At 41.7% G+C, this 25,621-nt stretch overlaps 1 protein-coding gene across 1 annotated transcript in view; it reads left to right on the top strand.

The window, feature by feature from the left end:
* Positions 1-25,621, top strand: part of LOC117958063 (glutamate receptor ionotropic, NMDA 2B-like) — a 131,487-nt gene that overhangs the window by 4,072 nt on the left and 101,794 nt on the right. The window contains exons 2-3 of the mRNA XM_034894314.1: positions 2,580-2,730; positions 3,810-3,917. Of these exons, the coding sequence (XP_034750205.1) occupies positions 3,891-3,917 (27 nt within the window). The 5' untranslated portion in view covers positions 2,580-2,730; positions 3,810-3,890. The remainder of the gene's footprint in view (positions 1-2,579; positions 2,731-3,809; positions 3,918-25,621) is intronic.

Raw genomic sequence — 25,621 nt, 5'->3', positions numbered from 1 at the left:
TGCTCTCCTAACCTGGGACCATTTCCCAGTCTGCTCAGTGCTCTCGGCACCCATGTGACCCCTGTAGCCTAGCTACAGATGAGCACTTAAGCCCAGGTAGTGTGTCAAAGCTGTCTCGGGTGAAAACTCTGCCTCTGACACATATCTGACTGACTCACCGCTGTCTTTTTTACTGTAACAATCACAAACACAATCAGGAACAGGTTAAACTTGATTTTTCGCTGTAATACAACGTAGACAAAATGGATGGTGAGCGTTATGTCTCACTTAGCTGGAAAACTAATTGATTCAGCTGATTTGACTATTTAAAGGAGGCTGATTTAAGTTGTAACTGATTGTTTTGTATAGCTGGGTGTAAAGTGAGCAATTGCTGTCCAAATGAACAGTTTGGAAGATGGATATGGATGAGCATTGCTTACGTGCAAATGTAGAGGCGATTTGTTGGCGGTCATGGCGGGACACAACACTTTTTTTGTCAAGTTCTGGATTGTGTTCGGGATCACGAACCTTTGGAAAGACGAATCCTGTTTAGTGCTATATTCCTGCTGAAAGTAACACCATAGTTAATGAACTAAAGTATAGGCCTTCCTTCATTCTAGATGAATAATGTTTATGTAAATACGGCCACCAAAATGTATTGAACAACAAATCCGTTGTGTTGGGTGCACATATTTCAAGCCTCCTCTCAATTTGTTAGTGTTTGAAAACTGCTTGATGCCAGAAGCTTACGTAAAAAAGGAGTCTGCCACAAGTCTCCAAACAGAGCTTAAGAGATTTTATAGGCACCGTGTTTGCAGTCGTCATTGATAAACAGGCCAGGAGAGGAGACGGCAGGGGCTAAGGAGATTCATAATCCTGCCCCCTCTTCCTACTGATTCTCTCGCTGTCTCTCCTTCTCCCCATGTGCTACCTAATGAGACGACAATACAACTCCTGCGTCTGGCTCTGAGCACTGCGTCTGCCTCAATGAAACCAGCAATAAAACTCCTATTAGATATCTTATCTTCAAGTTACTCTAGGAATTGCCGTGCTCCAAAGCGCCGCTCCACGTGCATCAGAAAACACAAAAAACGTTAATGCGATTTAAGCTTGTAAGAGCGAGGTAGGAGTTAAAACGTAACACCTCGGATTCACATCTGGGCGGCGCTGCGTGACGACCTCGTCCATCATCTTGTTAAATGAGCCAATCGGAGCTAGAGCTATCTATCTAAAGCTTGTAACTTTTTTGCAGTGCAAGTGTCTAAATCCTGTTCAACCGTGTCGAGGGCGAGCAGGGAGCATATGTGGGGTGGCTCAAAAAGTACGTCTCGACTTTTATTGGCAGCGTATTCAGTTCGAACGAGCGGAATATGGGTCATGATCTGATATAAAAAGGCTGTTCAATAATTCATCGGAGCTGATTAGGAAGACTTGACTCAATGCAGACACTGGCCATGAGAAGTGATGGCAGTACACAGAGTGCACAGAAAAAGCAACATTTAGGCCCCTTTGTGGGATTAGTCGAAGCTAAACCAGCTTCAGTGTATTTTTTTAGCAGTGTAGGCCTCCTTTGATGTTTTAATCTGCTGTACGTTTCCACCGTTTGTTTCATGAATCGACCGAAGGGGCTCATGTACACGCGAGCAGTCTGATTACAAGTTGCTGGGATTGTGTACATGTTGTGTGAGTTTGTGTGAGGGTCCATCAATCTATTAAATATGAAAAGTCCAATCTGTTACCCCGCAGAGACTGGTCCATTATTCATCGACATGTTTCAATTAATCATTAGTTTACCTAAAAGTATGGCCCACACTTTCCCCTTTTAATTTAGAGTAGACACTCATATGGAGTCACAGGGGGAGTATGTGCACAGTGTATGACTTTTGTATAATCTGGATTAATAGAAGCTATTAATTTGTCTTCTGATCTACTACATACTGTATTTGGGCGGTTGTCGGGGATGAAGGCAGAGACAATGTAGTACTACAGTACATTTGGAAGGGAATGTATTATTTATGGCCTGGATTCTTCTCAAATTACACTGTTTTATCCCCTGCACACATGCTTGCACGCACACACGTCTACTCAGGTCACTGTCGGGGACATTGCATAAACTACACTTGTGGATACTAACCTAACCCAATGCACTGTCCCAAAAAGATCAGCTTTTTCCCAAATTGGGGACACAGTTTTTTTTTTCAATTGGACAAGCCATCCCCAATTAACTAATCTTCTAAAATGTGCCCCCGAAGGTTGCCTAAATCACACACACACACACACACACACACACACACACACACGCACACACGCACACACGCACACGAGCACTCACACACACACATAGGAGTTGTGAGATGCTTTTAAGTACATTAAAGAGAGAGGCGCTTTGTTTTTATAGAGCAGAAATAGCCTTTGGATTGTAAACAATAGTACAAAGACCTGTATCCAGATTGAGTTATCCATTTTTTAATTTGCCTTATGTAGTCTTTATAAATTGTTAGGGGGGCAGTCCAGAGCAGTATACTGTGGTTTTATTAGAGTCCGGCTGACTGCGACCTGCTTCTAACCCTCTGTCCTCTCTGTTCCCTCTGTAATAACAGACTGGCGGACGTCAGACAAGCACGCGACGCCAGACATCTCTTCGGAGGAGTGAAGGGGAGAACAGAAGCGAAGCTGCTCCTGTGGAGTACAATTAACTCGAATTTGCTGCTTTACCCTCTTGACCTGTTGAGGATTTTACCTAAAACTGCTGTGAGTTCCCCAGCGCCAACTCCTTGTTTGCAATCAACACTGAAAGGATTAGGATGAGGAGCAGAGATAAATGCTCAGCAATGCAGCCTCAATTTTCTTTTTTATCTCACCTCTCTTTTAGTCATCTGTATTTGCTTATAAAAAACACACACCTTATGAGGTGCCCAGGTAGAAAGGTGTAATTCAAGTAATCATGGAGACTAAAACCCATTTATTTCATAAAGTGCTGCTGGTTAGAGCTAATAACCTGCCGGTGGATTAAAAATCTGAAAATTATAAATTTAGGGAGTGTTTTACAGGGTGTATTGTGTTGAGAGCTTTTTTTAATTATAATTTTTGTTCTCACATTTTCTGCATTTTAAAGCAACAGTTAACCTTCAAAATTCACAAAATCCAAATTTCCCCTCTTACCAGTTGTGCTATTCATGAATCTAGATTGTTTTGGTGTGAGTTGCCCAGTGTTGGAGATATCGGCTCGTGCTCGAGACAGCGCGAGATGTAGACATTGAAGGCGTCCTCAGGGGAGCTTGCACTATCCGTTAGCCACAGTTACAGCTCAGCCATGGACGACGAGGCTCACGTCCATGAGTACGCTCCTTTCTGTGCAGTTAGTTGCTGTGTGTAGTTTGGTAGAAAAAAAATAATTTTCAACATGAAACTGCTTTCAACCAGATTTGTAGATTATCTTGAGGAACTGGGTCATGATTTTTGGGAAAGAAACATTGCAGTTGAGTTCAAATGTATTTCTTCGGCTCCTTGAGGTCCACAAGCCGAAAGCCATCTGGATCCATCACACTGTAGAGAAGGCAGACATCTCCAACACACCAAAACATTCTAGATTCATAAATATTACTACAGATAAGAGGGAAATATGTCTGTATGTATTTTAATTTTGGGGTGAGCTTTCCCATTAATTGTTTAAGTTGACATTTTTCTCTTTTCAGCTCTTTTGATGAATAATTGCACAGTCAGAGAGCAGAATGTTATGCCAGGAACTCACAATTAGAATATTTTAAGATACAATAGCTACTAACAATCGATACACATACATGTTGTCTTCTCTCTTGGGTTGATTGTAGTTTAGCCTCCCTCAGTCTGAGGCTATGAGAGGGAGAGAGGAGTCCCAGGCCGCACCATCATGCTACTTCTGAGACGCTGGGATGAGACTCTGGCTGGCAAAACACAAGGTAGGACAATACTGATGCATTAGGCATCTCTACAGCTCGAGCTGTTGCCTAGTTTTCTCGCGTTGTGTCCCTGCAGAGAACCGCTGAAACATCCCGTCCCATCCTTGGCCTGAGTGTGTTTGTGCGTCTGCAGCTTCCCTAAGTGTGCGCCTTTCCTGAAGCTCAGTGATGAATGGTCTGAAACTTCTAAAGGCTGTTTTGCTTTGTATCTCACGCCAGGATTGCTTGAGGGTCAGGATAATGGTTCAAGGTGGAGCCTCCAGATGAATGGTTTAATCCTGGCTTTTTAGCACAGTGTGCACTTTGATCAGTGGCGTGCATCAGCGCGTGGACGTTCAACCCTGACCCAGTCCCTATCGACTATCGGCTTAATTTGCATGGCTCTGAAGGCATTGATCAGGCAATTAAAGGATTTGTTGAATGATGATTTTTTTTGTGGTCAGAAGTGTGTGACCATTTGGAAGTGTTAGTGTTCATGCTCTGTTGTACTGTACGAAGGAGGAAGAGAGAAGGTGCATTATGTGTGCTAAGATAAAAGAAGACATCGTTCTCTTTCTCTCCCAGGACCAAATTACACAGAGCAAATGTATTTGCCACAGGGGCCCATGAGAGGCCATTATCATATCAGCACATTCCATCGTTTTCTCACACATTCATCTCCTCACTCCTCGGTGCTGAGCACTCTTTCAATTCTTCTGCTGCAACCTTTCTTCCACTCGCTGCTTCTCCTTTTTCTTCCTTTCCCTCCCTTCCTCTGTTTTTGTCCCTTCCCGTGCACGGTTAATCAGCCGTGACTGAGTCTCGGTGCAGAGGAGCGATATTGAGAAACAAAATTTCTTATTTGTTTTTGGTTTTAATGACGGCGCTGGTTGTTGTGGTATGTAGGAGTGATGTACTGCGCACACACTGTGTGAGCACACTACAAACGCTGCCGTCACACAGTTACTCCCATTACTGCAAGCCTTAAGCCATCAGAAGAGCAACAGTGCAGCTTCGTTATAATGTGCCTCTGACTCGGCCTTCTGTTGTTAGCTGAAAGTCACACAGCTGCCTCGGCTTTGCTGACGCTGCACATTGCCTACTATTGCCTTACGTCATAAAAAATTAGCATATAGATGAATTAACAGCGGAGGTGAATCTCATAAGAAATCATACTTACAGTTACAGATTATTCAAGTCCAGCAATCTTGCTGCTCTTACATAAACTGTTACAAAAATGCACTGCTTGGAATAATGGTTAAAAGGAGGACCTATTAGAATAATAACGTCTCATGACTTTAAAAAAAAAAAACTTGTGCACCTAACATTAATGAGATTTTTGGCCCCTCATTACACCACCACCACTCAGTGGCATTAATTAAGTGCAGCACTCATTTTTCAGTCCAATCCAATTAACAACAGACTCCTATTTAGACTCTGGGAGCACACGTCATCGCTCATATCCAATGTACAAAACTGGTAGAATATTATATTGAGGCTACAATCTTTTGATGTGTGAAATACAGTATGAAATATATTTTTGGATCACCTTTCACCATTTCTGTGTTGAAGCGTAACAGTGAGATAAATGAGCACCTCTTGGGTATATAAATACCTCCTGAAGTGTTTTGTATTAAGTCTGTTGCCAGTATGTTTATGTCCTTATTTTGGGATGGTATTTATGACTGACATCATTCTTCTTTGCATGCCTTTTTTATTATTATTATTATTATTATTATTATTATTACTATTATACATTTTTTTACACAGAAAGGGTGTTGAAATAGGACGTTCTTTTTCTCCTCTTTTCCTTTTGACTGTGTTTTTATTTTCTAAATTTGAGCAAATTTAAGAGTCAGTAAGGAGTTAGGAGGCTTTTGATGAAGGAAGGAAGTCTTTTGGTAGTTGTGATGTGGAGTAGAGGATAGAAAAAGTGCAGCTTTGGGTTTTTCTCTGGAAGACAATGACTTCTGATCTTCCTGTCCTGCTGTCTATTCAGTTTTTATCACCATTTGCAGTTTGTGGCCATATCTCATTATTTCAATAACTCAGTCTTATTCAAAAAAACTTTTCAGGCACGGCAAAACTCGCCCCTGCAAGTTTCTCTTTGTAATGAATTAAAATCTCATTGTTGCACCTAGGCTTCGCTGATGTTCAATTATCTTGTAATTGAATAAACTTGTAAGATGCCGCAGCGGGGTGAATGTAAGTCTCTGCTGGGTTATTTATCTCGGAGTAATGCTATCATTTAATATTAATTGAATTTGGTTCGTAAGATCACGTGTTTTTGGCTTGACCTGAAAATACAGCTAAGATCTGTGTGGTGGCATGGCATTGATTGCGTGGCAAAAACAGCAGATCAATACAGCTTAACTCATCCTTGTCTCCAGCAGCGGAGCAGTAACATAAGTCATCTGGATAAGGGCCTGCAGATCCAGTCATTAGCTGAGGGTTGCACTTCCAACATTTGCTTTGGTGGCATCTGTTATTTTCTGGCACGTTCTCAGATGCTGCTGTGACGAGGTGTAAGGTGCTGTCAGTGTTTGTGCTCAAGTTGTTGGGCTGGGCAATATATCTACATCGAGACATAAGACTAGATTTAGGCTTTTGCTATATACTGATATGACACAAGTGTTGTCTTTTCCTGGTTTTACAGGCTGCATTACAGTAAGGTTACTTACCAGTCTGTTATTGCGGTCCTACTCTTTACCTTTACCCACTTAGTCGTTATGGCCAGGGTTGTCTGGGTTTGCCAGTGAAAACGTGCTCTGGTTTAAACCAGTCACAACCGTCTTGGGCGGTGCAGAGCGCCGTACGGAGCAACAGTGCCGCTGTAAAAGAAGGTACTTGTTTTGGTGGAACATGAATACGTTCAAAAGTTGTTTTAGTCTTGGAACAGAAAACTCTGATTGGACAGATAGTCTAGCTAGCTGTCTGGATTTACCCTGCAGAGATCTGAGCAGCAGGTAACCATAGTCCTCAGAAATCCACCGGAGTTTAAAATTCCAACACAGAGGAAGCCCAAGGCAATGGACATCCGGCCTAAATAAGTAAAATCCGGCAGAATTTCGGTCTGCAACGGAGCAGTACCAGAAGTTGAACATCGAGGAAATAGATTATATCCATGGTACTGATGATTATTTAGCAAAAATCTAATCTATAGCCCCAATTGTCAACCCTACAATATTGTTGCAAAATCGGCACTAAGATTTTTCTCCATATAGCCTAGCCCTTAGGTGAAACAATTTGTCAATCAACAGGAATTTAAAAGACAGCTGTTCTACAAAAAGAAAGAAAGAAAATTCATTTTTAAGTAATTTACCATGGAAAAATGTCAACATATGTTGGTTCCAGCCTCTCAATTATGAGGCTTTGATGCCCTCTTTAAGATTTATATAATTATAAAGTGAATTTAGGCTGGTCCTTTAACAGAACAATCTGAAGATGTCACCTTGGCTTATAGTCTGGAAGATGGCCATGTTTTAGCTATAGACTTAACCAGCGGTTTCAAATCAAGACAACTACGCCCACCTTCTTAAAAGGATGATGCCGTCAGAGCTGTGGGCTGAGACTTGACCTGTTATTTTTTTTAAAGCCCTTATTTGTTTTGTCCAATTGACCGCATCATAAAAAAAGTAGGCTGAATTAGCTATTGGCCGTTCTTCTTTGCAATGTATCCATGGACAACTTTTAGAGTGTGATTTATCAATCAAGAATATATTTGCTAGTTGCAGGCTAATGTGTATCTTTGTCTGTCTGTAATACTATGTATTTAATTTTAATGTTTATACTTGTGTGCATGCATTTCACTGTTTTCCCTGTTTATATATCTTGACTTGACTAAAAACTAGGACAGGTATGTGAGCAGCTGTCAGAAAGAGTAGCTCTGCGCTCGGCTTCAACTGACTTGTTGTTTTCTTGCCTCAACTAGAAGTTGTGTTGTTGAAGCGGGTGAAGGATTTGTTTCTGTGGTTCTGTTTGTGTGTTTCTGTGTGTGTATGTGTGTGTGTACGCCACAGGTCAGCATCTTTACTCAGCCACGATCGACAGGAAACTCTTATCATCATACCTAGAGGACTTACAATGCGAGTGAGAGTCAGAGGGTTTTGCTTTGTAGTTGAGAGAAAAGGACGATTGGAGCGAGATGATAAACCAAGCAGATTCTTTATTTGTATACTTTAGCTGGCAGTACATTTGAAATGCCAGCGGGACAGTGAAATCCATAGTATACTGGGGCTCACAACAAAACAATCACTTTGTTTCCCTCTACAGACTGACTGTAGGTTTTACATAACTCTATACAACCTACAGCAACCTGGTGTTGTCGTCTTTGATTTAAGGGCAACTCCTCTGATTTATATTTAATTTGGAATAATAACACCTGTGTCATAGTATGTGATTAATGTTATACTTACAGAATTTGATCAATGTCTTGTTTTGCAGAAGCTTCTAAGTAATGCTGTTTAAACTTATTTCGCTCCATAAGCTTTGTTTTTGTGAAAGCTGTGCTGGACAATCAATCAGTCTATACCAGAAAAGGGATTACTCGCCAGGAGTTTAGCAGAACAACTCCCAATAGGGAGCTAATGCCTCTTGGAGGGACCTCATCAGCATACTGTCAAAATCTGTGATTTGTGGCAACCATGCTGCAGAAAGAGAGGTAAAAAGGTGGGATGGAGAAGGGGAAGAATAGGTTGCATGTGCCAATCTGTCTTGTATAAAACAGGAAGATGCTGTAACACTTCTTACTACAGACAAAAGGAAGAAAGGGAAGAGATTGTGATGTGACCTATTGTTTTTTAAGATATTTTTGGGCATTTTAGGCCTTTATTTGTATAGGAAAGCTGAAGACATGAAGAGGGAACGACATGCAGCAAAGGGCCGCAGGTCGGAGTCAAACCCGCCACGTCGAGGAGTACACCTCTATATATGGGCGCGCGCTCTACAAGGTGAGCTACCCAGGCGCCTTGATGTGAGCTATACAAACATAACAGGTTTGTTAATGTCTGCGTGATTACACTCCATGCATCTGGAGACAATGCAGCTCTCCTGCAACAGCTTAAGCTCGTCAGTGTATTCAGTCGATTATTCCTGTTTGCATCTCGTATTGATTTCTGAAAGCTAGAAGCAGAGTTGGAGAGGTATTGACAAAAAAATAAATAAAATAAAAAAAGCTGTAAGTGCTCCGACTGTTCAATCGTGAAAACTCCCGAAAAACATTGACAAGAGATTTTGTACTCATGGATTAACATGGACTAGATTTCCACACACTGGCATTTGTGTCACTGATAAAAAATGCTGGGAAAGAAATATAGATTAGTCTAGTGGCCCAAGTGTGGCATTGCGTCAGTTATTTTTCATAATATCTCAGTCATTGCCAGTGGGATTTTGATAAAACTTGGGGCAAAGATGCAGCCTAATTAACTGCAACACCCACAATACATCGGAAAAAAGGCTAGTTACATTTGATAAAAAGAAAAACACAAGGTGTGACAATTGTTAATATGTTCCACATCTGGTTATGCGACTCTATGATTGGGTTATGGGAACAACATGTGTATTGTTTCCTTGTTTAGTTGATTTGTCAATCTTTATGCAGATATTTCAGACTAATATTCATGAGACACAATTATTCCTTCTGCACTCCTGTCAGAATCTTGAATATAGATGTTTTCTGTTCGAGGTACAGCAGAAGAGAGCCGAAACATCTTCGCTTTCTAACCTTTGAAGGCGCTTAACACTTTGGACTCTTGTTTTATGCAGCGCTGTCAGAGGTGTGCTCTTTGTGGTAGTGTACACAAACAGAATAACAAGGGGATCAGTGCATGGCTTGTTTCTAATACAGTTTGTATTTGTTGTGTGTGTGTGTGTGCGTGTGCGTGCGTGCGGGTCAGGGTGTAAATAACATCAGCACTTGAGGAGGACTGGCTGTTAAATTAAGCCTCAGCCCAAGAATGTGCCACCTCGAAAGATAAGACAATTAAAGCACACTCACACAGCCAGACCCTGATGGCACCCTCATTAAGGATGTGTGTGTGTGTGTGTCTGTCTGTGTGTGTGTGTGAGAGAGAGAGAGATTGGAAGTAAGTACTTGTAAATTCTCTTATTGAATACTGATGAGTAATGACTTGGCTCCCCAATAAGTTGAATTGACCAAACCAAGAAGTGTTTTTTACAACTGAATCCACACAAGCAAAAACATAAAGATTGTATTCCCTCATTGGGCAGAAAGATAACAAACATAGCAGACCTGGGAGAGACATGGCAAATTTTGCAAAATCACGATGTGCACATCGGCTCGCAGGGTCACCGAGATGCTCCATTAAACATACAGTTAACTGTATAATACGAGTCAGTGGAGAGTACAGAGGCAATCAGCCTTAAAATGTCCCTGGTGAGTAGGTCTATAGGACGTCTACAGTCCATATTAATTCTCAGAACTGAGCACTCAACGGTAGAGTCAAGCTGTCTTGGCTCATAAGGCCCTCACGTGTTGTAACTGTAAATCCTTCAAAGGACATATCTAGCTGTACAGCTAGTGTTATATGGCGCAGGTTTGGTCTTATTCATTGCTTGTAATTACGAAGGCGATTATTGACAGGTTCCATCCTAAAAACCATGGTATGTTTTAAGGAAGATACAAAGGCAAGGCAATAAATATGTTTGGCTTTCATAGGCTAAAACACATGCAACACCCGCCTTCACATTCTTAGAGACTGTCCTCCCCAGAAAAAGGCCTACATAAGTTGTTTGTTCAATCATCAATTTACGATTTATATTTACGTTTATAAAGGCGGCACCCTCTAGTTGTCGTAGTAGTTATGGCGGGAGCAAAGCCTAAAGTAAGTTGACAAAGAATAAGATTGCAAACTGTCCGTGTTAGGAGGTAGGGTAGAGTGGTCGATCAGTCAGACAAACCCAGGACTTTGACCCAGGAGACCGGACTGCGTGTCCAGTTTGAAAATAAAAGTAAATGGAGAGATCAGTCAGAGCTACATCACGTTCTGCGTCACGTGTCTAACAGGAAGTGAAGTAGCATTGGATTTTAACCCGAAACACAATCTTTTTCTAAACTTAACTAAGTCGATTTGTGCCTAAACCTAACCAAACTGCGATTGTATTTTCTGCCATCCGTAGGGGTGCAGATTTCTGAAACATCCTGTGGGGCGTGTCAGAGGGTAGGAATAACTGACCAATGTATATCATCTTATGGTTTGGAGGACTTATTGCATTCTTAATGTATAGAAATGTGCCTTTTTTTTTCATGTGAAATTCTCCGCAGTTAGTTGCCTCTTGAAACAGTCTTCATCGTGTACAGTATGTGCATAAGATAGCGCCACAGTCTCAAATTTGAGTCGGTGTTCAAATATGGGAAAATGGCACTTCTCTCCTAGTAAAGGGCAAGCTCTGTTTTGACATCAGGATGATAATAAATTACATTTTAAGTCCACTGCAATTATATTATCTGTCACGATAAAATTGCCCCCTGACATTATCTGTAACTGCTGCCGAAGTGTCTGATATCTATTATGAAGCAGGGAAACCCTCGGGGGAACATAAGATACTGTCTCTTATGTTGCACAGTGCAGGGTTAGCGCTCATCTACGCAACACATTCTCCAGTCTGTCTGTGTGTGGAAGTCTTTCTATAAGTGTGTATCCTTTGTGATGAATTTGCTGGGTTAATTGAAGAGGCAGTATGGATTTGCTTGAATGGTTAACGTTGAGAAACAGTGTCTGCATGTTCATTACTTAACACGGAGCCTTGTGTACCTTAAACATGAATGGATTATTTCAAAGTATGTGCATCATTCAAATTGATGCAACCTTTCCTTACACGCTTGTGTGTATGTTGGCGAGAGTTCGAGGTGGGTCAGTGCGCATGTCAGTGTGTGTGTTTGTGTGAGTGTGTGTTTGTGTTTGTGAGTGTGTGTGTGTACTCACTGTAGTTTCTGTCGTGATTACGAGTGAGCCAGACCTTAAAAAAATCAATCATCGAGAGTGACGAAGAAAAGGAGAGCACAGAACGAAGCAAAAACAGATACACACACACGCACACACACACACACACACACACACTAAAACACAGAGTGAAGTTCTAGAACACCGCAGTGAGCCAATGAAAATAAACGCAGGCATTTGGAAAGTCGAGACACACTGTGCTTTTCTGTTTTCACTTCATTGCAGAATGAGCTCCTACTTTCCACTTATCTCCCTCATGTAATCACTCTTTTTCTGTTTCTTTTCCCTGTTCTATTTCATTCTCTGCATCATCTTTCTCATCTAATGCTCTCTCTGCTACTTTCCCTCTATTCTGTCATGCTCTCTCTGCATTTATCTTCCCCCTCTCTCCCTCTTTTACACACAGTTTTTTTTTTTAAATTAAAATCTCTCTGTATCAAGGGATTTGTTATGGTGGTGATTTAAATGGAGAGGCTGACATAAACTTAACATTACTGTCAGACCAAAGCAAATTCCATCAGCCTTGCTTAAATTTGCAGCGCTGGCTATTTTCCAAAATACTCTTTATTCCAGAGCCAATATGTGTACCCCTACCTATCGATCATTTTGTTTTCCCTGATATTCCCCTATGATATTTATTTTTTACTTCCAGTGTATCATGTCAGAGGCATGCTTCATATAGTAAAGCTGCAGAATGGGCCGATACTGGATTTTTTAAGGTTGATATTGATATGTGAGAACAGGGGTGTTGTAGTGAGGGGAATAGGACTAAGCACTCAGAAAGTATGTTTTTATCTATAATATGAAAAAATGTCATTGTACAGAGGGCTTCAACTAATGATTATTATCATTGTCAATTAATCTGTTGATTATTTTCTTGATTAATTGATTGTTTGGTCTTTAAAATGTCAGAAAATAGTGAAAAATTTCAATCAGTGTTTCCCAAAAACCCAAAATGACACCCTTTTAAATGTCTTGTTGTCACAGAGGAGTAAATAAATTAGAAAACAATCACATTTAAGAAGCTGGAATCTGAGATGTTTGTTGATGTAATTGATTAATCTTTCCAGCTATAATTGTAAGCCTTATAAGTAAACTATTAAAGTTGACTAAAGTTTGACAGCCTCTCAATGGCCCTCACCCCGTTGAAAGGTTCACATGGTTCAGTCCACTCCAGTCGTAGTGTGGCTCCAGATGAGCTACAACATACTTTTGACATTTCAATATTAGAATTTCCTTGTACTTGTTAGCCAACTTGTAAGCTAATACTAAAATCAATCTATAATATCGGCCGTGTATCGCTCCAGCTCGAGCGTAGACACACTCACACTGTGATATATGCCCACAGTGCCAGCCACCTTGCTGTGAGAAACGAGACACTTCTTCCTCATGATTGTTAGCCTCCCCGTCCCTTCTCTCCCCGAGCCGCCTCCTCCACGGTGAACTCACTCTCTCTGGTGGATGGGAGCCTGCGGTCGGGTCTTCATAAATCAAGATGCTACCACCGGCGCTATAAGGCTACTTTTTAATTAAAACTGTGAATCAGTCTGCCCTGATTATGAATTGTACTCTGCTGCCACTGAATAAAATATACAGGGCTCACTCCCCCCCCCCCCTTCTCTTTCTTGTTGCTCGCTGCTCAATTTCCCCCCCGAAATTGAGAATGTCCACAACATGCCTTGGCCATGCACCGCGACCGAAGGCAGACATTGTGATAGTTGAGGAGCTTAGCAGTTGCATAAATTTAATAACTCAACATGGAGGGTTTGGCGCCACTGGGGTCAACACCATTATATCACACACAACAGCCGGGAGGACCGAAACACACCACTGAAGCTACTAGGCCAGTGGGCCCTGTTTAACAACGAGTGAAATATGTTGTTGTTGTGTGGATGATCCTATCAGAGCGAGAGAAGAGGGAGCTGTCAGTTATGTGATGGTATCAAGAGAAAGCTTTTGTCCACTGGTCACATTGGATGAGCGGTTAATGCATCTGAGATAAACAATAGTAACGGCTCCGTTTTTTTATTTTTTTATTCATGAAGACAGAGGGTACGTCCCGGGTCCTTAAATTGCATCCATGTTTCCTTCACTTGCTACACTTCCTGGTGTCTTAGTCTGTCTCACTGAGGAAGCATGGGAGAGCTGCGAGGAAATCATGGGAGGAGAGATAAAGCGAGAGTGTTTTTTTTAAGGTGTGAGATGTCTTTTCCCCTGAAGTGTCACGTGAATTTGTCAGCTGTATGGGCGGAGTTAGCCACGACTTTCAGCTGCACGGATTCCCGGAAGGCTGCTCTTGTGCTTCCTCGCTTATAGCTACTTAGAGAGCCCTCCTCCATCCTAGCTCCTTGGGGCAGGAATAAAAGCTTTGAGATGGCCTTAACAAAGGCGGACTAGAACAACTTCAGGTTTAAGCGAGGAGCGATGAGATATCAAATAAGAGACTTGAAGAGAGCAGCTCAGGCAGGAGAGGGAGCAGCTCCACTTTTCACTGTCAAAGGGCAAGACCAGCGCTATACTGTCAAATGAAACAAATATACCCAAATCTATGAATATATTTATATGCAAAGCAGTGAGTCTTAAAAGCTCCCCTTAAGAGTACCACCAGGTTGAAGCTTAACAGCATGTCTCCTTCAAGGGGCCCTATTGCTAATTTATGACCTCTGCATGTCTTGCAAGTACAACTGACACCGTCCTGGAGAGATACAGGGATGAGCCAGGCCTCAACGGAGCCGAAATTAGCCCAATGAAGCGTGGCAATGGCACTGGAACGGCGCTGTCGTGCTGCCACCTCTGCTTCGCTTTACATTATATCAGCAGTCGAGAGCAGGGAGGAAGGACTAACTGCAATTCAATCTTACAGCTTTGCACAAACAAACTCATGAATGATAATGGGTTGCTAATTGAAGGTACTGGAGCGGTTCCCTCCGCTGACTGCGGCGCTGCAAATGGAGTCCTCCGGGTAGTCATGGCGACAGGCGCAGCGATGCTCTGGAGGTCTCCTGACCTGAGCGGGAGTCAGATCATCTTTTACACATGCTCCCCGTAGTCGGTGCCACTGTTTGGTTATATATAAGCAGCCATGAATATTTATAATTAAAGTGCAGTTGGTGCGTCACTGAACTGTTTGAAAAGTTTGTTCAAGTGCAGGGTTGTATTTATATGTTAGCATTTCAGACGATAACATTTGGTATGCATGTGATTGATTGCAAGTTGGTTGAGGTGTTTAATGTGTAAAAATTACATTTAATTTGCTTTATTTCAGACAGTATTAAAAAGAGAAAACAGCTACTAACAATAAAAAAAAAATCTAAAGTTGTGCATTTTAGATATGACTCTATGGTAGAACTGCTGTGTTTCAGAATTTCTCTGTCTTTATGTCTCATTGATTAGTACAAAACTATATCTCTACCTATTAGCACCCTAAAGTCATGTGCGGTGGCAGGAGACTGGCACAGTGGGAATTAAGATGCGTGTCCTTAAAGCAGACAGGCCCTTACTGAGTGTCTGACCGGTAGAGGTGTCCTTGAGCAAGACATTGAGTTTCTAACAGCTGCAAGGTTGTCACTGTATCTGACCACTTGCGCTGACCTTGTTTTGGACGGAAGCAAAAGCAAAAGAACTCCTTTTAACAGATGCTTTAAAAAACTACTTTTATCCTTGGGTTGGTGTGTTATCAGCTCAAAGATAACATACAATCTGGCAAGGCATTTTATCACTGATATGACCACAGTGGACATCCGGTCACACTCGGATTAGAAAAGCCGTTTTAGCTTTGGGGAGACCAGCAGTGTTGTAGTCAAGACCACCTAAAGCGGGACTTAAAGTCTTCACCAAAACCAGAGTGTACCAAGATCAAGACCAAGATCAGACAACAGTGCGAGGCCAACACTTCATGTCATGATAAAATTTGGTAAATGCCAACCAAAGGCACTCCTTAAACTGATCGGAAATATCCACCTTCCCACAAAACCCCCCCCCCCCGCAGAAAACAAAATAAGATTCTTCTTTATTTACTTATATTATTAAGTGTACCGTGAGCAATGCCTCGATTAAATAGTCAAAAAGCATTTTTAATCTTGACCGGTCTTGAAATAAAATCCTGAGTTTCCGAGATGATACCAAGTGGTCTTGAGATTGCTCTCGAGACCAGTTTTACGCTGGTGCCACCCACTATGCTTAGGTGTTCACCTGGGGCAGTGTGTTGTGTCTGCTTCTCTTCCTGCTGGATGTCTGCTGGCGAGCTGGCCAGTCTGACTAACTGCCTCTTTGCTTATCTCATTGGCTGCTGGCAAACCTGACTGTCGGCCCACGTCTGTATGTACATGTAGTGCTGCTGCTGTTCTTCTGAGGCGCGCATCATTTTCTTCTGGCTACGCGTTGGGTGGGATTAAATCCGGGGGACATCCGTTGGAGAGAGACTCGTAGATATCATTATCCCTGTGGGGAGTCTCATCATCATCCCGCAGCGGAGAGGCGCTCGGCACGCCAGCCTTGGGAAGACCGCGAGAGAGACAGCCGTGACAGCCTTTGCGCCTGTAGAAAATAGAGCTAAAGATAAATGTGCAGCTTCTTTTCTGTGTATGCATTATGGGCTACTAGTAAGGAAAATGGCAGAGTTAGTGAAATCCATCCTCCGGCAGCTTCAAATCATAGCAGGTCCCGTGCAAGAATACCTGGAATTAATTGAAATGTGTAAAATTAGCAACAGAATTAATAGCTGAAAATGAAAGTCATCAGTCAACATTCAGCCTCGGGGAAGAGGGAGGAGGTGTCTCTCCTACAGTGTGTTTGTAGAGGTGGTATGATTTAGTGAGGCCTGTAAGAGATTAACATGTTCTAATTACATGTGGTGCTCTAAATATCACAGAATTTACAGAATTGTGCGTAGGCAATTATAGCCAAATAATCAAGCTAAGGCCAATTATTAGAAGATCAACATTTTACCTGAATTGCAGTGTGTGTAAAAAAATAACGCTGTTGTGTAAGAGTTCCTGGTAATGTTTTTAGTTTTTCTGAACACACACATTGTCCTCATTGTCCTCTCCCTTTGGCAGGGTTAGTGATGTGTGTACAGGCAGACACAGTACACTAGCGGATTAGGCCATGTTCTTGCTTAAGCATATTTCAGGGCTTGGGTTTTGATGTATTGAAGCGTACCCATGAAATGTTGATTTTACACTCATAGAGGCAGATTGTGAGCACGCGGCCACACTGTATTCCAGTATCCTCTTTTAAAAAAACGATCCAGCACCGCATCCACTCGAGATTATTTCCCCTCACAATGGAGTGGTGCAGATACCTTGCTGAACAACCTTGTTGTTTCTCACTACTACACACACATTAACACACTCGGCCACACAAAGAAAAAAAAACAACCACACCACACCTACTAATCCAAAAAGGCAGAATCCTGAGGCCAAAAATAACAGCTTGGAATGAGATGGATAGAGGAGGACAGATTATTGTGGCTCTAATCTGTGAAAAGCTGACAATAAAACACATTTAAATTGATTACAGTGCTGTTATTGGCATAAGGGTCACTCAATGTGCCATACTCATCCTATCCCCCGGTTTACCTTTCGACAGACAATGCAGTGTGCCGCATAACTCTATACGTATAAAAACTCCCGTAAAGGTCTTTCACAATGACACATGGACTGAAGCACTAATGCTGATGCAAGGCAGATGAGGAAGAGAGAGAAGGCAGGTAGATAAAATGAGGCGGAAGGGAAGTAGGAGAACAGAAAGACAAAGTGAGCATGGAAGAGGAAAAAGAAAAGAGGGGAGCGAGGGATTTCAGAGCTGAAGTCACAAATCATGGAGAAGATTAAGCGTCTTTTCTGCGAGGCGGAGTAGGTGTAAATAGAAACGTGTCCCTGGGAGAGATCCTGCAGACCAAGTGCTTATCTCCCTGAGTGTTGTCAAAACACATTTGTCAATCTGAAGTGTGCAACTGTCTTTGTGTCTAGAAGAGACTTGATGTGCAATAATAAACAGGTGATTGTAGATGGAAAGGGATTTGCAACAAACGTGCATCCCTGCAAAGACACACAATCCGGAGAAACGCACACCACCACCTGAGACTAGACAAACTGTTTTCACTCTAGTACGACCCCAGGCTTGATGGCAGTGTGTGGACGAGCAAGTTGATCGTGCATTATCCTTCGTCTCTGACTCCCTCGGCTGCAGGACCAGCACATCATCAAACAGCTGCAGGCGCTTTTACCCATTCAACAGCTGCCACATCTCAGGAAACGCCTGATGGATGAGAAAATGCTTCACGTTGTCACTGTGTCTGCCCAGTAAATTAGCCAAGTGAGTCCGGGGCTCTGGCGATGCCTTATTCTTCCCCTTTCTGCTCTGATGTGTCCTATGGGAGCTCCGCTCCTGCCAGGAACAGCTGCTGGGAGCTTGGGCAGCAGGTCTGCATTGTGGTTATACAGTTGGGTGCAATATTTGACTCCAAACGTGTTGTTTGGATAATGGGACATCCAGTGTTGCCATGCAACCTCCAGCTTAGTTGTACAGCTGTCAGTCCAGGGCCCATCCATAAGAAAAGACGCCTCATTCTGTCTTGTAATTGAAGAAAACAGCATGATTTGTCTAAGGGCTTACCTTACATTGCATTCAATATCTACAGACTGTTAGCACTTGGGCTTCATGCCAACGAGTGTGGAACAAATCATATTAAGTCTCAACTAATCAATTTCTTTTAAGTTTTCAGAAATTATGATGCATTTAATAGTGGTTTTATAAATACACCCACTTGCCTTTTGGTCTCTTGGCATCTTCCTACATGCCACACTTTAGGACAAGTATAGCTTTATTACCTTTGATTAAAAACATGTTTACCTACTGCATGCTCACAAGACCCAAATGGAGTCTGCATATTTTGTTTTACAGTTTTCAGCAGTGATCCAGGGTGAAAATCTGCCGACTTTTTCTACTTGGGGTGGAGATGTGTTATTGTTTTGGGTTTGAATTCCGGAAAAGTCCGTAAAAAATAGATCAGTATTTACTCTATGTGATCGTCAAGGCCAACGGAAATCTCTTTGGCCTTGATGATCACATAGAGTAATTACTGATGGCTTTTTTTAATCAATATATTTTTTAATCATATTCATCAATCTTAATATTTTGATGAACACAGGTATGCCCAATAAGAATGGAAGTCGAGTAGTTGTTGTTTAGCTCAATTCAGTTAATTAACTTCATCTCAGACCGTGGGACCATATTGAAAGAAAAACATCCAAACATCCCAATAACACATAACACACAGTATATCACATATTGGAGATGTCACATCTCTGAAGCGTGCAGGTTTTCATAGTATAGAAATATATCATTAACTGACATTTGGGCACATTAAAGCTGGTTAAAATGTAACTATAATCATAAAATGAAAATCCTCATTAAGGCTGCAACTAACAATTAGTTTTAATTGGCGAATAATATATGTATGGTATTTTTTAAGTTAATCGTTTAGTTGTTTTGTCTATAAAATGTCAGAACATGATGAAAAAGCTGATTAGTGTTACCCAAAGCCCAAGATGACATCCTCAAATGTCTTGTTTTGTCCACAACTCATAGATATTCAGTTTACTGTCACAGAGAAGAGGAGAAACTCGAAAATGTTCTTATTTAACAAGATGGAATCAGAGAATTTGATCGATTATCAGAAGCGTTGGAGATTAGTGGAATAGCTGACAACTAATCAGTTAATTGATTAATCTCTAATCCTCGTGGCATCATTTTAAGAAGCAAATGCAAATCCCTGCCTTCCATTCTTTTTTTCATAACCCTTGTATTATCTGTAGGAAAAAAAACATTCAAATTGATACAACTACTCTACATGTATGTGCATAAAGATACAAAAATAATTTAAAATCAATCATTTGTTCCAGATGATGCCTCAAGCGTGTTTCTTTCTCCTGCCAGATCACATTGGAAAATAAAGTATAGACTTGTGGACAGTATTGATGAGTGTTTCGTGCCGGACTCTCTCACCGGAGCTGCAGCAGCTGGAGAGGAAGGCACACAAACAGTCTGAGTTTCACTTGTCATATCAACGGCATCTTGTCCAGGCCAAAGATGACTTAGGGTAACGTGGAGCGGCTCTGTCCGCGGGTGGTCAGTGACTGCATTGGGAGTTCAGTTAGCTCAGCCAGGACTCTTCCTGTTCATCACGGATGCTGCAGGCCCAGAGCAGAGGCACAGACAAGCAGGGGAGCCACAGAGCTGCAAGAGACTGGAGCTGACAACACTGTACACCAGGTTACACACACTCTGAACTTATAAATAAAGTAGGATATGTGTGCAGAGGCGTAATCATAGACCTTATATGTACAGAGGTGAGTATGTCCTCCCCCCCCCCCCCCCCCCCCCCCCCGCTGCTTTCCTTCTGCCATGATTATTCCATATATAACAAGCATCTGTATGTCTAATTATCCATAGCTCCCAGTTCACATATTCATTTTCTGAATATCAATTACAGGAATTATCTTCTGGAAATGTCTGCTTCCGTTTATTTTGCATTCCAACAACAGCCAATTTTCAAACTACAAAAAGACAAATAACCTGAGATTTTTTTTTTTTGAAGAGAATCTTGAAGGCAACAAGTGTTTTAATTTAGGCCTTGGGAAGTTTGTTTCCTTCCTCAGACCCACCATGGTGCTACAGTGTGTGTGTGTGTGTGTGTGTGTGTGTGCGTGTGTATGTGTGTGTGTGTGTGTGTGTGTGTGTGCGCGTGTGTGTGTGTGTGTGTGTGTGCGATCAGCCCCGACATCCCGCTGCTGTGTGGTCAAAGATGTTGTCCAGGTAACGTTTTCTTTGATCACCTGTCAGCAGTTGCTCTGGGACAGGCCGAGGTGTCACCTGCTGGTTTAGACTGGAAACCCAAAGAATCGGGCAAACTGGTGCCAGACAACTCATGACGCAATGAGCCATACCAACTCTTGGTTTCCCATTTTGCTGCTTCTGATACGTGGACCTCTCGTCATGACATTCTCATTTTAACTAAAAGGAGAAATGAAGCCATTACAGCACGCATGACTTAGAGGCTAAGATAATGTACTTGCACCATAGACTGTTTGAAGTCATCCAGAGAGATATAAAGAGATTGTCTTTTCATGCCATCTTCTGCTGTCCTCCTAAATATCAAACCAGGCAATAAATGTGAAAAATTGCCAGTAGCCTTTTGTCCTCCAGTTTTCATGCAAATAACACCATCGAGAAACCTGACACTTACCACATAATGAGAAGAGGGCGCTGAGAGAGTGCGAGCGCAGGAGAGAGATAAGTGGGAGAATTGAGAGGAAGCATTGTTCGTCGAAACAAAATGATAAAACAGAGAGAGAAAGTGATAAATAGCGTTAAAATAAAAGAGAGGGATTCTGGGAGGAAGAGAGCAATGGACGCTTCAACGTTACCTCTTTCTGAAAATAGACACCATTATGCCAGTAGATTGGTCCTGGAGCCTTGGTGAGCATGTGATAGCAAAGCTTGGCTGGTCTGCTTTGGTGAGGGGGCGTGTGAGTGGCTGCTTCAGAACATAATGTACTGTACATACACAGGTCCAAACACATAAACACTCACTCACTCACTCGCCACAGCAGGCTACACAGACAGACTGCATGAATATTTATCAGAGCAGTTTGTAATGAGTTCACAAATTAGCCCGGCATTTCTGTTATATTCTCACGTATTGAAGGTTTGGCAGCAATTCCAGCATCCAGCTGATTTCTCCTATCATCAATGACCTGCGCCCCCTGGGCAGCAGGGGCTCACTTCTCAAAATGATTCCATAGACTGAAAAATGTTTTTAATATTGTCAGGTGCCGTCCGCTGTTGAATCAATTTCAAATCAAAGACATGGGCTCGCTAAAGACTAGCGCCAAGGTTTCATTTTTCTGCTGGCTTTCATTCGAACATAAAAAACATAAATGTCACTTCTAAAAATGCATTAGGGAGAGCAAGCCACTGCTAGCGTTGTTCACAACCTTTCAAACCAAATTCATCAACTACACACACACACACACACACACACACACACACACACACACACGCCACAAGCGCACAGACCATTCTCAGCAGTAATGTGTCCTGTCCTGTAAGAATTTATTACTGTGAGAGCAATATGTTGTGATTGAAACGCAGTGCTGTTTCGTCATGCATATTACACAACTTGAACAATACGGTGCCTGTTTGTTCACCTGTGTTAGGTGTCTGACTGACTGGAAAGCAATTTTCCTGATTTGAATGCCCAGTGTCTGTTCCCTACAGGACATGACCTGCCCTCTAATAGTTGGTCTGCATTTGACACACGCAAAGATCCGCTGTGGACTACCTGCTAGTTATAATTGTGTGATTTATAGCTGACAATTGAAGAAAAAACTGAGAGGGGAGCCAATTACGGAGCTGTAATTTCTGCGTCATGCTTCATATCCCCTGCTCTGTCAACTTTCCACTTCAGCAATATGAGCCATGTTGGCCTTGACGTTCATTAAGGACTATTAGCCCGTTTATTGTCCAGTGGGCCCAAATTGTCCATTTGGGCCCACTTAGTACCTGGTTTTTGTTGGGTTGGGGTGTTAACTACCTGAAACTGTACGGTATGTTCTTACCTTATTGGCTGATGCCTTGTTGCATCTGTATAGTAACCCAAGCGGTCATAACCGAGGCAGTAGGAGTACAAAAAGAAACACATTCCTCTTAATCCTGCTGTATTAGTATGTTTGTAAGAATGTTTTCTGCATTTCAATGTTAACATGGCTTTATATCCTTTAAGAGAAAACACAGAGAAATGTGTTTATTATGTTTTGTGTTTATCATACAAAAGGCAACAAAATGAAAGGTTGCAACCAACAGTGTTTTTATAAATCTACTTTTTCAATTAACTGTTTAATTGTTTTGGTGTATTCAATTTCTAACAAAAACAAAGGAAAAACTAATTCCTATCACAATTTCCCTTAAAGGTCACATATCGTAAAAAGGGAGGGGGGGTCATTTTGATTATTAAGCAGGTCAAGGTGCTATATAGACACAATGAAAGTATCAAAACTCTCAATCCACAGAGAAATGCACACAGTCCGTATTCAGAAACTGTGCCTTTAAATTAGTCGTCAGGACTTCAGTACGGTTGGGATCTCACAACTATATTATATATAAGTAGAGGGTGCCGCTACAGTGCCATTATAGTCAATCCTTGGCTGCAGTAAAGGTGCAGAGATGCAAAGGGTGAAGATGAATGCTGAAGAGCCCGGAACCACTGACCAATCAGAGCAGAGTGGGCTTTTTCGGTAGATGAGCTTAAAGAGACCGTCGCTAAAACAAAGCCTTACAGACAAAGTGTGAATGCATGTATATTCATACAGACAGTACAAGAAAAATAATGTGTGTTTAGAACATTAAAGCATGTAAGCATTTTCAAGTAGAAACCCAAAATACAAGAATTAACTTTAAAATTAGCATCATTCGGGACCTTTAAAAACTCTGAAAACACATCAGCTTCTTAAAATGAGTGACTGAGTCACATGAAGCCTAAAACAGGATTTTATGGCAGACTTGTTGGACAACAACACTCCTATTTCATTCCTTCAACCTGCTTCTTAAAAAGGTCGGCGTAGCGATGTTTGCGCATATTCAAAAACCTGTTGATATCCAAGTCTTTGATGCTGTTCTAAAGTAGCTGTCTTTTCCCTTCTTTTCGAGTCTCAAGCCTTGCAAAACTGTTGGCTGGTTGGTTTGTGCACAGAAACCATAGCAACGATTGCGCTGTATACATGTCCAAACAATGCCTTTAAAACCCTAATAATACTGGAATATCCCACATGCTGTGAACGGAAAATGCTGGATTTGGAAAAAGGCCTTATTCGGAATATTCAACAGGAATATGCTGTTGTTTGAATTGTTTGAAATTCCGAATATCTGCGAATTCGGAATAATAATGTAACATAATAAATGAAGTATGTTGTTGCTTTTGTAAACCCAACTGGTTCTTCTTTTCCTAAACTCGACTGTAGCTTCTCACAATTACATGTTGTTCTCGCGATAACAAGGCGGCAATAACACGCCACGTGGCGTGTATGTTTACGTCCGCTGTATACAGCGTAGTCATACATGCGGATAGCTCAAACTGCATTCAAATAACACGCCACTTGGCTTAAGAAAGTCGGCGTGTAGGTTTACACAAAGGTATGTTACCACTAGCAAGTATTTGAATGTTAAATTCTTAATAAATGTTTTTTTGAATTGAAATGCTTTACAAGAATTTGAAACCTTTTGAGGGGCTTTAAAAGACTTGTTTGTCTGACCAACAGTATAAACCCCAAAGATACTCAGTTTACTATCATAGAAGAGTAAGAAGAGCAGAACATATTTAGATTTGAAATGCTAGGAGTTACTTTCTTATTAGTATTTTGATAACACATTAAGGTCTTGTATGTTGTCAAATAAATCCAAATTACATGAGTTTGTGAGGCTATGAGATCAACAAACTCCTTTAAATGTTTCTTCTACTTTTTAATTAAATTTATACACACACTATTAAACAAATGCACACACTTTTTTTAATTTTTAAATATGTTTTTGCGTGTGCATTCAGAAAACCTTTCCCCATTAAAAAAAAAAAAAAAATTGTTTTGGGAAAGCATGAAAGTGTGTATGTGGGGGATTGGACCTCGGGGGTCTCGGGCTGGTAGAGGCTATCTGCGGCCCGTCCATGTGTAACTGATATTGCTGCTTTGTGCACTGGTGTGGCTAATAGAGCCAATGGTGGGTGAGACGCGTGGTCGGGAAATGGACTCATTTAGTGTCATAACCTCGCTCGTGTAATCTACAGTTTTGTACACGCCTTTTGTGTTTCTTTATGAGACATGCTCTGACTCACTATGGGACTTTTTAATGGCCTCAGCTCTCCGAATGATCATTGGAGTTACACAGTGCGTTGGCTAATATAATCTGTACCCCGCGGGTGTGTGCGTGGCTGCAGGCAACTGTGTGTTACAGGGAGAGATAGGGAGAGGGAGATGGCGAGTTTGGTGCAAGTGCATATGCATGAAAGAGTGTTTTTGTTTGTGTGTGTGTGTGTGTGTGTGTGTGTGGGGGGGGGGGGGTAGAATTCAAATTTGGCAGATCATCGGAGATCAGTGATTTCCCTCAAACTTCAAGATTTACCCTTTTCTAGTTTTCCCCCCCCATGAGCATTTAATTCTCTTTATTTGAAAAACACATGCCTGCACTCAAAAAAATGTCTCATGTTGAAATGAATCTCGATGCTCCATCCTTGGTTTTGTACTTATTAGTCATTCTCCACCTGATGGAGCATGTTGATGGTGTGTGTGTGTGTGTGTGTGGGTGTGTGTGTGTTTGTAAGATCATCAGAGGTCTTTATGTTAATCTGTGCCTGAGAGGACTCAGTGTGTATTTCTCTCTCACACTCTACACTCTCTTTAAGAATACACAGCAGAGCGACTACATCAATTCATTTACATGATCAATGCTCAAGTGAAAAATGTGTGTGTACTGTATGTCGGTGTGTGTATCTCTGTGTCCATCAACTGTTTCTGTATGGTTGTGAATGTAGGCCTATTTTAATTGTTGCCATGGAAACAGAGTGCTGCCAGAGAAGTCCAGATTCAAAGAGGTCATTTCTCTGTCTCACTCTGTGACTTTCTCTCTCCTACTCTTCTCTTCCATCCCTCTTTCTCATCTTTCTGGCGTTTCACCAAGGTCCTCCTTGGTTTACTTACTCTGTCTCTCTCT

Source organism: Etheostoma cragini, chromosome 15 (assembly GCF_013103735.1).
Source record: "Etheostoma cragini isolate CJK2018 chromosome 15, CSU_Ecrag_1.0, whole genome shotgun sequence".
Taxonomy (NCBI): domain Eukaryota; kingdom Metazoa; phylum Chordata; class Actinopteri; order Perciformes; family Percidae; genus Etheostoma; species Etheostoma cragini.
The sequence above is the reverse complement of the archived record's forward strand: the minus strand, read 5'-3'. Positions and strand labels throughout refer to the sequence as shown.